Source organism: Salmo salar, chromosome 13 (genome assembly GCF_965601325.2).
Source record: "Salmo salar chromosome 13, fSalSal1, whole genome shotgun sequence".
NCBI classification, from domain to species: Eukaryota; Metazoa; Chordata; class Actinopteri; order Salmoniformes; family Salmonidae; genus Salmo; species Salmo salar.
The window spans coordinates 90,809,745-90,822,751 of record NC_138303.1 but is presented as its reverse complement, the minus strand read 5'-3'; the positions used below and the strand labels follow the sequence as shown (position 1 = coordinate 90,822,751).

General features: G+C 45.3%; 1 protein-coding gene across 1 annotated transcript; it reads right to left on the bottom strand.

Moving 5' to 3' along the window:
* Positions 1-1,741: 1,741 nt before the first annotated feature.
* LOC106568122 (fibroblast growth factor receptor homolog 1) lies at positions 1,742-11,841 on the bottom strand. Its single transcript, XM_014138151.3, has 12 exons — positions 11,702-11,841; positions 11,517-11,613; positions 11,125-11,377; positions 10,888-11,026; positions 9,409-9,507; positions 9,136-9,296; positions 8,872-9,009; positions 8,676-8,787; positions 8,114-8,213; positions 3,511-3,610; positions 3,266-3,372; positions 1,742-2,502 (listed from the first exon to the last, which is right to left on the bottom strand). The coding sequence occupies exons 1-11, from the start codon at positions 11,835-11,837 to the stop codon at positions 3,286-3,288; spliced, it is 1,422 nt and encodes a 473-aa protein (XP_013993626.2). The 5' UTR covers positions 11,838-11,841; the 3' UTR covers positions 1,742-2,502; positions 3,266-3,285.
* Between the last annotated feature and the right edge of the window lie 1,166 nt (positions 11,842-13,007).

The window sequence follows — 13,007 nt, the reverse complement described above, 5'->3', positions numbered from 1 at the left end:
AGGATTGTGCCATTATCTATTATTTATTTTTACTAATACATAGCCTATGATAGGTTACCGTACATTACACAAGACAGAAAAACATAAATGCCCATAGATGTAGCTATGCTCTCTTGGGTAAGTAAATGAAACAAGCTCCAGTAAACAAATCTGAGTGTGGATTGAAGAGAGTACCACAGTATGAGTCATAATACCTATAAAACCTAGTGTTCAAACAGGAAATGTTTCCAATCGTTTTCCCACCATTCATTTTTCCCCATATGGGATTTTAGAAACACTTAAAGTAAGGGCTGTGTTTCTTGTAGGCTTACCCTGGCATGACGTTTTGATAACCTTGTAAATCTCTCTACGATAAGGTGACTTATCAATATATTTGTTTGTTTTTACTCCACCAAAATGAAATGCTATTTAGCTGCTAATGTGGCTATCATAAAGAACTACAAACGCCATAATGATCTGGACGAGACTACGAGACTCCTGAATCGAGGCAAAGGTCAGAATCTCTCGATTAACTATCTAATGTTAGCTACATTTAATAATGATGCTGGTGCAGGACATACGGCCTACACAGTTACAATTAGGATGTAGGCTGACGCATGTATACATTTCAAAATATTTCCCCTAACGTTGTGCAATGTGTGTATTAGCATACCTGTTCTTTCCTGATTGTTGCTTCATTATTTCCTTGCATTCAACAGTTAAATGTTTTGTTTTCCTGATCTTCATTGTAATGACATACTTGAACATAGAACTAGAATAAGATGCAGATTACTTCCCTTTCTTTTCATTAAGATTGAATGGTTACGGGTCTGAACAAATAACTGCTATAGCCTACCGCCATCCCGCGTTCACTCTTATTTCAAACTCCCCAGCTGTGAGTTCTATTGGCTGCTGTATTTATCATTCAGCTATCATGTTTCAGGTAAGACCCAAATGCAGACTGTGTTGAAGTAACAATGTTTATTACAGGCAAACAACAGGTCAAGGCAGGCAGGGGTCGATAATCCAGAGTATTGGGGCAAAGGTACAGGATGGCAGGCAGACTCAGGTCAGGCAAAAATCTGTAATCCAGAGTAGGGGCAAAGGTGCAGGCAAGGTCAGGGGCAGGCGGGCTCAGAATCAGGACAGGCAAGGGTCAAAACCAGGAGGGTGAGGAAAAAGAGAGACTGGGGGAAAAGCAGGAGCTGAGACAAACCGCTGGTTGACTTCACAAACAAAACGAACAGACAAACAGAGAACACAGGAATAAATACACAGGGGATAATGGAGAAGATGGGCGACACCTGGAGGGGGGTGGAGACAATCACAAGGACAGGTGAAACAGAACAGGGCGTGACATTCAGCAAACAAGAGCTTGCATCCTTCTTCCAACAGTCTATTAGTATAAGACATGCTAAAAATACATTCTTCCAGCAAGCTATTGTAGTCTAGCTTTTCTTGGGACTCCAAGAGCTAAGAAGTGTTTTTTTAAGGAGAGAGGCCAGCAGAGCACATGGTGTGTATTGTGCAAGAGACAGAGGCTATAAATTAGAAGCTTATTTATAGACCATCATTCATTAGCTAAATATAAGGCTATTAACTGAATTTAATTTATTAGCTGAAATTATTAGCTGAAAGAGGTAGGCTAGGATATATATATATATCAGTGTGCACGGGAGCACTATGTCATTGTCTTTCTCTCTCTCCATCAATTCCATTCAAATTGCATCCAAAATAGATAATCCTGTTCAAAAAGTATATATATATATACTTTTTGAACAGGATTATCTATTTTGGATGCAATTTGAATGGAATTGATGGAGAGAGAGAAAGACAATGACATAGTGCTCCCGTGCACACTGATTTAAAGCAACAATATTCAAGTGATATGCTGTTTTAAAACTATACAGCTGAAATAAATAAAACATCATCTTTACAATAAAAAAATAGGTTGACCCCCGAAAGCCAGATGGAGATGTGTAAATTAGACATGCATTTAGTCCATATATTACTAGCATGCGCTGCAGCAAATGTAGGGACCACAATGGAAATTAGTCCCGGACTTTATTGTGCAATCCCAGTCACTTCTACAATTATTTGTTTATACTGTATATGTATTTTTTTTACTGACAAATAAAATCAATCAATCAATCCAAACTGTCCAGCTGCAATTTGATAAACGGAAAGAGACCAAAAAGTTTAATGACATTCAGAGATTGTCAAGCTTAAGGGAGGGAGGGATGTGTGAGTTTTCTGTTTGTCGAGACAGTATATTTATTTTTGTGTTGAAAATGAAAACCGTGATATTGAAGACCCGAAGTCGGTATGTTTTGTTTATTGGTTGTGTGGTGCATTGGCACATAAACCTGTTGGTGGAAAATTTGAAAATCTGATTCCCCCTAGCTGATCATTGTCTGCAACCGGCTTTGATCTTGAAGTAACGAAACAGGCAGGGAGAGTGAGCTCTTCTGTGGTTGTCAGCGAATCCTCAACCTTCTGGCCCGTAGCCCTGCATGGCACCAACTGTGCCACAAAAACATGCAGAAGTGGCAAAGTTGATATCCACGTTTATAAACACAGGGTCGCTACAGTTATTGTTATTTTAGTTAATTCTATGAGGGGGGGGGGGGGGGGGGTTCCATTTACTTTACAGTACAAGGGGAGGGTCATGCATTTATAACACCTGGAGTTGAACCAGGTGAAAGCTATGATCTGATATTGATTTCACTTGTTAAATCCACTTCAATCAGTGTAGATGAATGGGAGGAGGCAGGTTAAAGAAGGATTTTTAAGCCTTGACAAGTGAGACATGGATTGTGCATGTGTGTCATTCAGAGGGTGAATAGGCAAGACAAAATATTGAAGTGCCTTTGAACAGGGTATGGTAGTAGGTGCCAGGCGCACCGGTTTGAGTGTCTCAAGAACTGCAACACTGCTGGGTTTTTCACTCTCAACAGTTTCCTGTGTGTATCAAAAATGGTCCACCACTTGACACAACTGTGGGAAGCATTGGAGTGAACATGGGCCAGCATCCATGTGGAATGCTTTTGACACCTTGTAGTCCATGCCCCAACGAATTGAGGCTGTTCTGAGAGCAAAAGGGGGTGCAACTCAATATTAAGTAGCTGTTCCTAATGTTTTGTACGCTCAGTGTAAGGTCATTGTAGTAGACCTACTTCCCTAAGTAAAAGAAAAAGCAGATTTTGTAAACCTGCACATCCAAACATGTTATGCATGAAGTAACTTATTGCAGATATCAAAGATGATCTATATACTGAGGCTTCACCTCTTCCTCTCTGCACATATTCAGTCGTCATGAAGGAGAGTAAGGCAGATTTGATCTTGGCCGCCATATCGAACATTGGCTAGTCCATTGTTCACTTTGATGTAATCCTGCAGACAATATACAAACACAAATAAATGCATGGAAAGGTAACATTTTGCATGCCTAGATTGCCTCTTAAATGCGTTTTTACCACAGAGAACGATAGGAGATGCAAGGGGAACGGTAACTGAAAACGCCACACTCACTGCATCATCCTCCAGGATGTTCTCCAGGACACTGACTATGTTGTTGAAGGAGGGCCTTTGGGTGTAGGGCTCCAGCCAGCAGTCCCTCATCATCTGCAGTCTAGAAGGAAAGGGGATCCATATAAACTCAGCAAAAAAAGAAACGTCCTCTCACTGTCAACTGTGTTTATTTTCAGCAAACTTAACATGTGTAAATATTTGTATGAACATAACAAGATTCAACAACTGAGACAAAAACTGAACAAGTTCCACAGACATGTGACTAACAGGAATGGAATAATGTGTCCCTGAACAAAGGGCGGGTCAAAATCAAAAGTAACAGTCAGTGTCTGGTGTGGCCACCAGCTGCATTAAGTACTACAGTGCATCTCCTCCTCATGGACTGCACCAAATTTGCCAGTTCTTGCTGTGAGATGTTACCCCACTCTTCCACCAAGGCACCTGCAAGTTCCCAGACATTTCTGTGGGGAATGGCCCTAGCCCTCACCCTCCGATCCAACAGGTCCCAGACATGCTCAATGGGATTGAGATCCAGGCTCTACACTGGCCATGGCAGAATACTGACATTCCTGTCTTGCAGGAAATCACACACAGAAAGACCAGTATGTTTGGTGGCATTGTCATGCTGGAGGGTCATGTCAGGATGAGCCTGCAGGAAGGGTACCACATGAGGGAGGAGGATGTCTTCCCTGTAACGCACAGCGTTGAGATTGCCTGCAATGATAACAAGTTCAGTCCGATGATGCTGTGACACACCGCCCTAGACTATGACGGACCCTCCACCTCCAAATCGATCCCGCTCCAGAGTACAGGCCTCGGTGTAACGCTCATTCCTTCGACAATAAACGCAAATCCGACCATCACCCCTGGTGAGCCAAAACTGCGACACGTCAGTGAAGAGCACTTTTTGCCAGTCCTGTCTGGTCCAGCGATGGTGGGTTTGTGCCCATAGGCGACGCTGTTGCCGATGATGTCTGGTGAGGACCTGCCTTACAACAGGCCTACAAGCCCTCAGTCCAGCCTCTCTCAGGCTATTGCGGACAGTCTGAGCACTGATGGAGGGATTGTGCGGTCCTGGTGTAACTCAGGCAGTTGTTGTTGCCATCCTGTACCTGTCCCACAGGTGTGATGTTCGGATGTACAGATCCTGTGCAGGTGCTGTTACACGTGGTCTGCCACTGTGAGGACGATCAGCTGTCCGTCCTGTCTCCCTGTAGCGCTGTCTTAGGCGTCTCACAGTACAGACATTGCAATTTGACAGAAACATGGATTACCACAGATAACACTGCTACTCCTACTGCTCTCTCCTCGTCTGCCCACGTGTTCTCGCATACCCCGAGAGCATCTGGCCAGCGGGGTGGTGGCACTGGAATCCTCATCTCTCCCAAGTGGACATTCTCTCTTTCTCCCCTGACCCATCTGTCTATCTCCTCATTTGAATTCCATGCTATCACAGTTACCAGCCCTTTCAAGCTTAACATCCTTATCATTTATCGCCCTCCAGGTTCCCTTGGAGAGTTCATCAATGAGCTTGACGTCTTGATAAGTTCCTTTCCTGAGGATGGCTCACCTCTCACAGTTCTGGGTGACTTTAACCTCCCCACGTCTACCTTTGACTCATTCCTCTCTGCCTCCTTCTTTCCACTCCACTCCTCTCCTCTTTTGACCTCACCCTCTCACCTTCCCCCCCTACTCACAAGGCAGGCAATACGCTTGACCTCATCTTTACTAGATGCTGTTCGTCCACTAATCTCATTGCAACTCCCCTCCAAGTCTCCGACCACTAACTTGTATCCTTTTCCCTCTCGCTCTCATCCAACACTTCTCACTCTGCACCTACTCGGATGGTATTGCGCCGTCCTAACCTTCGCTCTCTCTCTCCCGCTACTCTCTCCTCTTCCATCCTATCATCTCTTCCCTCTGCTCAAACCTTCTCCAACCTATCCCCTGATTCTGCCTCCTCAACCCTCCTCTCCTCCCTTTCTGCATCCTTTGATTCTCTATGTCCCCTATCCTTCAGGCCGGCTCGGTCCTCCCCTCCTGCTCCGTGGCTCGACGACTCATTGCGAGCTCACAGAACAGGGCTCCGGGCAGCCGAGCGGAAATGGAGGAAAACTCGCCTCCCTGCGGACCTGGCATCCTTTCACTCCCTCCTCTCTACATTTTCCTCTTCTATCTCTGCTGCTAAAGCCACTTTCTACCACTCTAAATTCCAAGCATCTTCCTCTAACCCTAGGAAGCTCTTTGCCACCTTCTCCTCCCTCCTGAATCCTCCTCCCACTCCTCCCACTCTGCGGATGACTTCGTCAACCATTTTGAAAAGAAGGTCGACGACATCCGATCCTCGTTTGCTAAGTCAAACGACACCGCTGGTCCTGCTCACACTGCCCTACCCTGTGCTTTGACCTCTTTCTCCCCTCTCTCTCCAGATGAAATCTCGCGTCTTGTGACGGCTGGCCGCCCAACAACCTGCCCGCTTGACCCTATCCCCTCCTCTCTTCTCCAGACCATTTCCGGAGACCTTCTCCCTTACCTCACCTCGCTCATCAACTCATCCTTGACCGCTGGCTACGTCCCTTCCGTCTTCAAGAGAGCGAGAGTTGCACCCCTTCTGAAAAAACCTACACTCGATCCCTCCGATGTCAACAACTACAGACCAGTATCCCTTCTTTCTTTTCTCTCCAAAACTCTTGAACGTGCCGTCCTTGGCCAGCTCTCCTGCTATCTCTCTCAGAATGACCTTCTTGATCCAAATCAGTCAGGTTTCAAGACTGGTCATTCAACTGAGACTGCTCTTCTCTGTGTCACGGAGGCTCTCCGCACTGCTAAAGCTAACTCTCTCTCCTCTGCTCTCATCCTCCTAGACCTATCTGCTGCCTTTGATACTGTGAACCATCAGATCCTCCTCTCCACCCTCTCCGAGTTGGGCATCTCCGGCGCGGCCCACGCTTGGATTGCGTCCTACCTGACAGGTCACTCCTACCAGGTGGCGTGGCGAGAATCTGTCTCCGCACCACGTGCTCTCACCACTGGTGTCCCCCAGGGCTCTGTTCTAGGCCCTCTCTTATTCTCGCTATACACCAAGTCACTTGGCTCTGTCATATCCTCACATGGTCTCTCCTATCATTTCTATGCAGACGACACACAATTAATCTTCTCCTTTCCCCCTTCTGATAACCAGGTGGCGAATCGCATCTCTGCATGTCTGGCAGACATATCAGTGTGGATGACGGATCACCACCTCAAGCTGAACCTCGGCAAGACGGAGCTGCTCTTCCTCCCGGGGAAGGACTGCCCGTTCCATGATCTTGCCATCACGGTTGACAACTCCATTGTGTCCTCCTCCCAGAGTGCTAAGAACCTTGGCGTGACCCTGGACAACACCCTGTCGTTCTCTACTAACATCAAGGCGGTGACCCGATCCTGTAGGTTCATGCTCTACAACATTCGCAGAGTACGACCCTGCCTCACACAGGAAGCGGCGCAGGTCCTAATCCAGGCACTTGTCATCTCCCGTCTGGATTACTGCAACTCGCTGTTGGCTGGGCTCCCTGCCTGTGCCATTAAACCCCTACAACTCATCCAGAACGCCGCAGCCTGTCTGGTGTTCAACCTTCCCAAGTTCTCTCACGTCACTCCGCTCCTCCGCTCTCTCCACTGGCTTCCAGTTGAAGCTCGCATCCGCTACAAGACCATGGTGCTTGCCTACGGAGGTGTGAGGGGAACGGCACCTCCGTACCTTCAGGCTCTGATCAGGCCCTACACCCAAACAAGTGCACTGCGCTCATCCACCTCTGGCCTGCTCGCCTCCCTACCTCTGAGGAAGCACAGTTCCCGCACAGCCCAGTCAAAACTGTTCGCTGCTCTGGCACCCCAATGGTGGAACAAGCTCCCTCACGACGCCAGGACAGCAGAGTCAATCACCACCTTCCGGAGACACCTGAAACCCCACCTCTTTAAGGAATACCTAGGATAGGATAAAGTAATCCTTCTAACCCCCCCCTCCTTAAAAGATTTAGATGCACTATTGTAAAGTGGTTGTTCCACTGGATATCATAATGTGAATGCACCAATTTGTAAGTCGCTCTGGATAAGAGCGTCTGCTAAATGACTTAAATGTAAAAATGTAAATGTAATTTATTGCTCTGGCCCCATCTGCAGTCCTCATGCCTCCTTGCAGCATGCATAAGGCACGTTCACACAGTTGAGCAGGGACCCTGGGCATCTTTCTTTTGGTGTTTTTCAGAGTCAGTAGAAAGGCCTCTTTAGTGTCCTAACTCTTCATAACTGTGACCTTAATTGCCTACCGTCTGTAAGCTGTTAGTGTCTTAATGACCGTTCCACAGGTGCATGTTCAGTAATTGTTTATGGTTCATTGAACAAGCATGGGAAACAGTGTTTAAACCCTTTACAATGAAGATCTGTGAAGCTATTTGGATTTTTACAAATTATCTTTGAAAGACAGGGTCCTGAAAAAGGGACGTTTCTTTTTTTGCTGAGTTTACTAGCGCACCAGTATCATGCAAATACACATGAGTAGTCAGATATGCCTGGAAATATTCCATGTAAAAAAAGTATCTGAAGGGGCGGGATCATTACTCACATCTCTGGTCTACATGTCTCTGGTTCTGAGTTCCTGTGTCCAGAGCAGATGTAGCGCACCACCAACTCTGAAGTCTCCAGGTTGGGATATGGTAAGGTCCCTAAGATTAAGACGAATCATTACAGCACTGTTAAAAAATACATGGCAAATAGAAATCCAGTATGGATGGTGTTAAGATCTAGATGTGAGGGGTTGAATGCAGCTGAAGGGTAGGACTAATAACAACAAGATAACAAATGTAAAATATACTGTGTCTGTAAAATTGATATATTTTCAAAACTTTTGTAAAACAGCAAAGTTAAAAATCTACAATGTAGAAAATAGTAAGAATAAAGAAAAACCCTTGAATGAGTAGGTGTGTCCAAACTTTTGACTGGTACTGTATACATTTACAAAAAATATATATTGGGGAATGGAAATGATGCAGACAATTACATTTATGGAAGCTACAATCTATCTTTAATATTAAATCTGATCTACCCCCTAAAAAATGAAAATTCATTATTAATACGTTAGTGAATATATTTTTCTCAGTTAATCTCAGGTGCTCTTTCCATTTTACCAAATGTTTGCATCTCCCACAGCACAATGCCAAATGCCCAGACATCCCCTTTGAAGCTATAGTAGTTGTTTCTGAAGTACTCTGGGGGATACCAACGCAGGGGCACTTTTTGCTGCGAACAGAACCAAAAAGAACAGCCAAGTTAAATTATGCTCTGGTCACAACGTCTGGGTGACTCCAAGACAGTCCTCCTCACCATGTGGTCTCCTTTGTGGCTGCTGCGACGGCTCCTCATAAGAGTCAGGTCTTGGGCCAGTCCAAACTCTGCCAGCTTCACCTCTCTGGGGAAATGGTTAACCATGATGTTCCTCAGTGCTAGGTCACAGTGCACCACCTGTAGTATGAACAATTGTGCAACAGAGATGATGGGGACTGTAGTCAAATATGTATGTGAGGTGACCACAGGCAAAAGTGAAATATATGACATTGTTGATGGATTTTTGGAATGATTCTAATGTACCATTTTAGAGCGCAGGTGTCTCATTGCATGGGCAATGTGATATGCTGCTGTGGTGAAGTGCTTTTGCAGTTCACTGTCCCTGCTCAGTTGGTGTTGATTCACTTGCAGGAAACTGCGCAGGGTCCCACTGCTCACCGACTCCAGGATCAACATGTAAGGAGCTGGAGTAAAGGAAAATTAAACACACACAACACCATCTTACTGTATAACATTTTGCCATGGTCCAAATTTCAGAAACAATGAATGCTTAATAAACGAGCATGTGACGCTTACCCTGTGTGATGTTCCAGTCTAGCAGCTGCAGCACGTTCTTGTGGGTACCCAGCTTCTTCATGATGTTCACCTCTCTGGCTACCCTCCTGTGGGTAACCCCTACAGAGGACAAACCACGCTTATCAACTGTTTTGGTAGGTATAAGCTCCTGGGTGCATTTCAAACAGTAAACCTCTGATGGTGAGGGCTGTGATTGTATTATTGTGAGGAGTACAGTGCATTATTGTCTTTTTGGTATTGACTAACAACGTTAAATAAACTCAGCAAAAAAAGAAATGTCCTCTCACTGTCAACTGCGTTTATTTTCAGCAAACTTAACATGTGTAAATATTTGTATGAACATAAGATTCAACAACTGAGACATAAACTGAACAAGTTCCACAGACATGTGACTAACAGAAATTGAATAATGTGTCCCTGAACAAAGGGGGGGTCAAAATCTAAAATAACAGTCAGTATCTGGTGTGGCCACCAGCTGCATTAGGTACTGCAGTGCATCTCCTCCTCATGGACTGCAACAGATTTGCCAGTTCTTGCTGTGAGATGTTACCCTACTCTATCACCAAGACATTCCTGTCTAGCAGAAAATCACGCACAGAATGAGCAGTATGGCTGTGGCATTGACATGCTGGAGGGTCATGACAGGATGAGCCTGCAGGAAGGGTACCACATTAGGGAGGAGGATGTCTTCCCTATAACGCACAGCGTTGAGATTGCCTGCAATGACAGCAAGCTCAGTCCGACGACACTGTGACACACCGTCCCAGACCATGACGGACCCTCCACCTCCAAATCGATCCCGCTCCAGAGTACAGGCCTTGGTGTAACGCTCATTCCTTCGACGATAAACGCGAATCCTACAATCACCCCTGGTGAGACAAAACGGCGACTCGTCGGTGAAGAGCACTTTTTGCCAGTCCTGTCTGGTCCAGTGACGGTGGGTTTGTGCCCATAGGCAACGTTGTTGCCTGTGATGTCTGGTGAGGTGTTGTTACACGTGGTCTGCCACTGCGAGGACGATCAGCTGTCCGTCCTGTCTCCCTGTAGCGCTGTCTTAGGCGTCTCACAGTATGGACATTGCAATTTATTGCTCTGGCCACATCCGCAGTCCTCATGCCTCCTTGCAGCATGCCTAAGGCACATTCACGCAGGTGAGCAGGGACCCTGGGCATCTTTCTTTTGGTGTTTTTCAGAGTCAGTAGAAAGGCCTCTTTAGTGTCCTAAGTTTTCATAACTGTGACCTTAATTGCCTACCGTCTGTAAGCTGTTAGTGTCTTAATGACCGTTCCACAGGTGCATGTTCATTAATTGTTTATGGTTCATTGCAAAAGCATGGGAAACAGTGTTTAAACCCTTTACAATGAAGATCTGTGAAGTTATTTGGATTTTTACAAATTATCTTTGAAAGACAGGGTCCTGAAAAAGGGACGTTTCTTTTTTTGCTGAGTTTAGTAGTAAGCTTGGTGGATTTGTCCTTACCCTCTTTGGTCATCTTGCAGGTGACAATGGAGTGGCCCTTGCAGGTGCCACGCGTCATCTTAGCCTTGTAGTACACCCCTTCCCTCCCTGCTTTGATGAGTTGCTGTATGCCCAGCCCTGATGTGTTGAAGCAGGAACCCTGGGAAATGAAGTCCACGCTGTTACAACATTCTACAGCTAGATTTAAATATGAGAATGTTTTTTTACCCTGTAGCTTTTTCTTCAAACTGAGTTTACCGTTTGCTGTGGTCTCCAGAGAGACCTAGAAGCTGACTTGGTTGTTTGCCTGAGCAGGGGAGTGGGCGAGCTAGTGTTCTGATACTCCTGTCCCAGAGTGACAGAGACAAGCTCTAGTGGACTTCTAGTCTCACGCACTAGATATGTCCTCAAGGTTAGGGGACTTATAGCTGGGGGGTTGGATGGAGGAGCTCTGCCCAATAGACCCTCAACACCCTGCAGCTCTCGAATGGTGTGAATCAAAGTGCGATACCTGGAAAGGGTATGAAGAAAGTTAGTGTTATACTGTATATTACTGTATACAGTATGGAATAAACACATCCGCTGCTGATACTGTATTAAGGAAAGGTACACGTTTGATATGTTAACAAGTAGTTGAGCTATAAACTTACTTCATTGTCCACAGAATGGCCAGTAAAAGGACAATGGTAACAGTAAACCCAGAAATACCGATTAAAATGTAGAACATCCCATTAAAACTGACACCATCTGAGAAAAGACATGTTCACCGTTACATCAAAGCATGAGAAACCGTCATCAGTAAACTTCTCACATTACATATGATTACATGACTCACCTACTACAGGATCTGTTGAGAATGTATTATCAAGATAATTTATATGTGAAGGTCTTGTTATGTTGCTGATGAGGGAGGTTTCTGTGTGATTGTTGCTTGTATTCACATATGACATTGTTCTGTTGAGTGCGCACATTGCCTTCATCTGAGGAATCAAGAGCAAAAATATGAAATGATGAGCAAGGAGTTGTTCTAAAGTCCCCATCCACATCGATGGGACCACAGTGGAATAGGTGGAAAGCTTCAAGTTCATCAGCGTACACATCACTGACAATCTGAAATGGTCTACCCACACAAACAGTGTGTACCTCAGGAGGCTGAAGAAATTTGGCTTGGCCCCTAAGAACCTCAAACTTTTATAGATGCACAATTGAGAACATCCTGTCGGGCTGTATCACCGCCTGATACGGCACCAGCAACCACAGGGCTCTCCAGAGGGTGGTGCAGTCTGCCCAACGCATCACCGGGGGCACACTGCCTGCCCTCCAGGACACCTACAGCACCCAATGTCACAGCAAGGCCAAAAAGATCATCAAGGACATCAACCACCTAAGCTACGGCATGTTCAACCCGCTATCATCCAGCAGGCGAGGTCAGTACAGGTGCATCAAAGCTGGAACCAAGAGACTGTAAAACAGCTTCTATCTCAAGGCCATCAGACTGTTAAATAGCCATCACTAGCCAGCTACCACCCGGTTACTCAACCCTGCACCTTAGAGGCTGCTGCCCTATATACATTGTCATGACGTGGCCCGTTCTGGGTATAGATCAGGGCTTCCCCCTCTCTGTCTCTCCTACACCCAGGTTCTGTAATCTCAGGTCGTAAATTCCTGACGGAGACTCTCTTCCCCTTTTCATGCAGAGAGACCACAGAGCGAACAAAGGATTTCACATGGCCGAACCCCTAAATCCCCAAAATGGGAAAATGAAACAAAATGTCCACTTGTGAAAAGGTGGGAATGGTCCGTGGACACTTAAGGGACGGGTATGACGAGTGTGTTTCATTTGGTGACCTCAGAGAAGACAGGAAACACACATACCTACAGTTGAAGTCGGAAGTTTACATACACCTTAGCCAAATACATTTAAACTCAGTTTTTCACAATTCCTGACATTTAATCATAGTAAAAATTCCCTGTCTTAGGTCAGTTAGGATCATCACTTTATTTTAAGAATGTGAAATGTCTGAATAATAGTAGAGAGAATGATTTATTTCAGCTTTTATTTATTTCATCACATTCCCAGTGGGTCAGAAGTTTACATAAACTCAATTAGTATTTGGTATCATTGCCTTTAAATTGTTTAA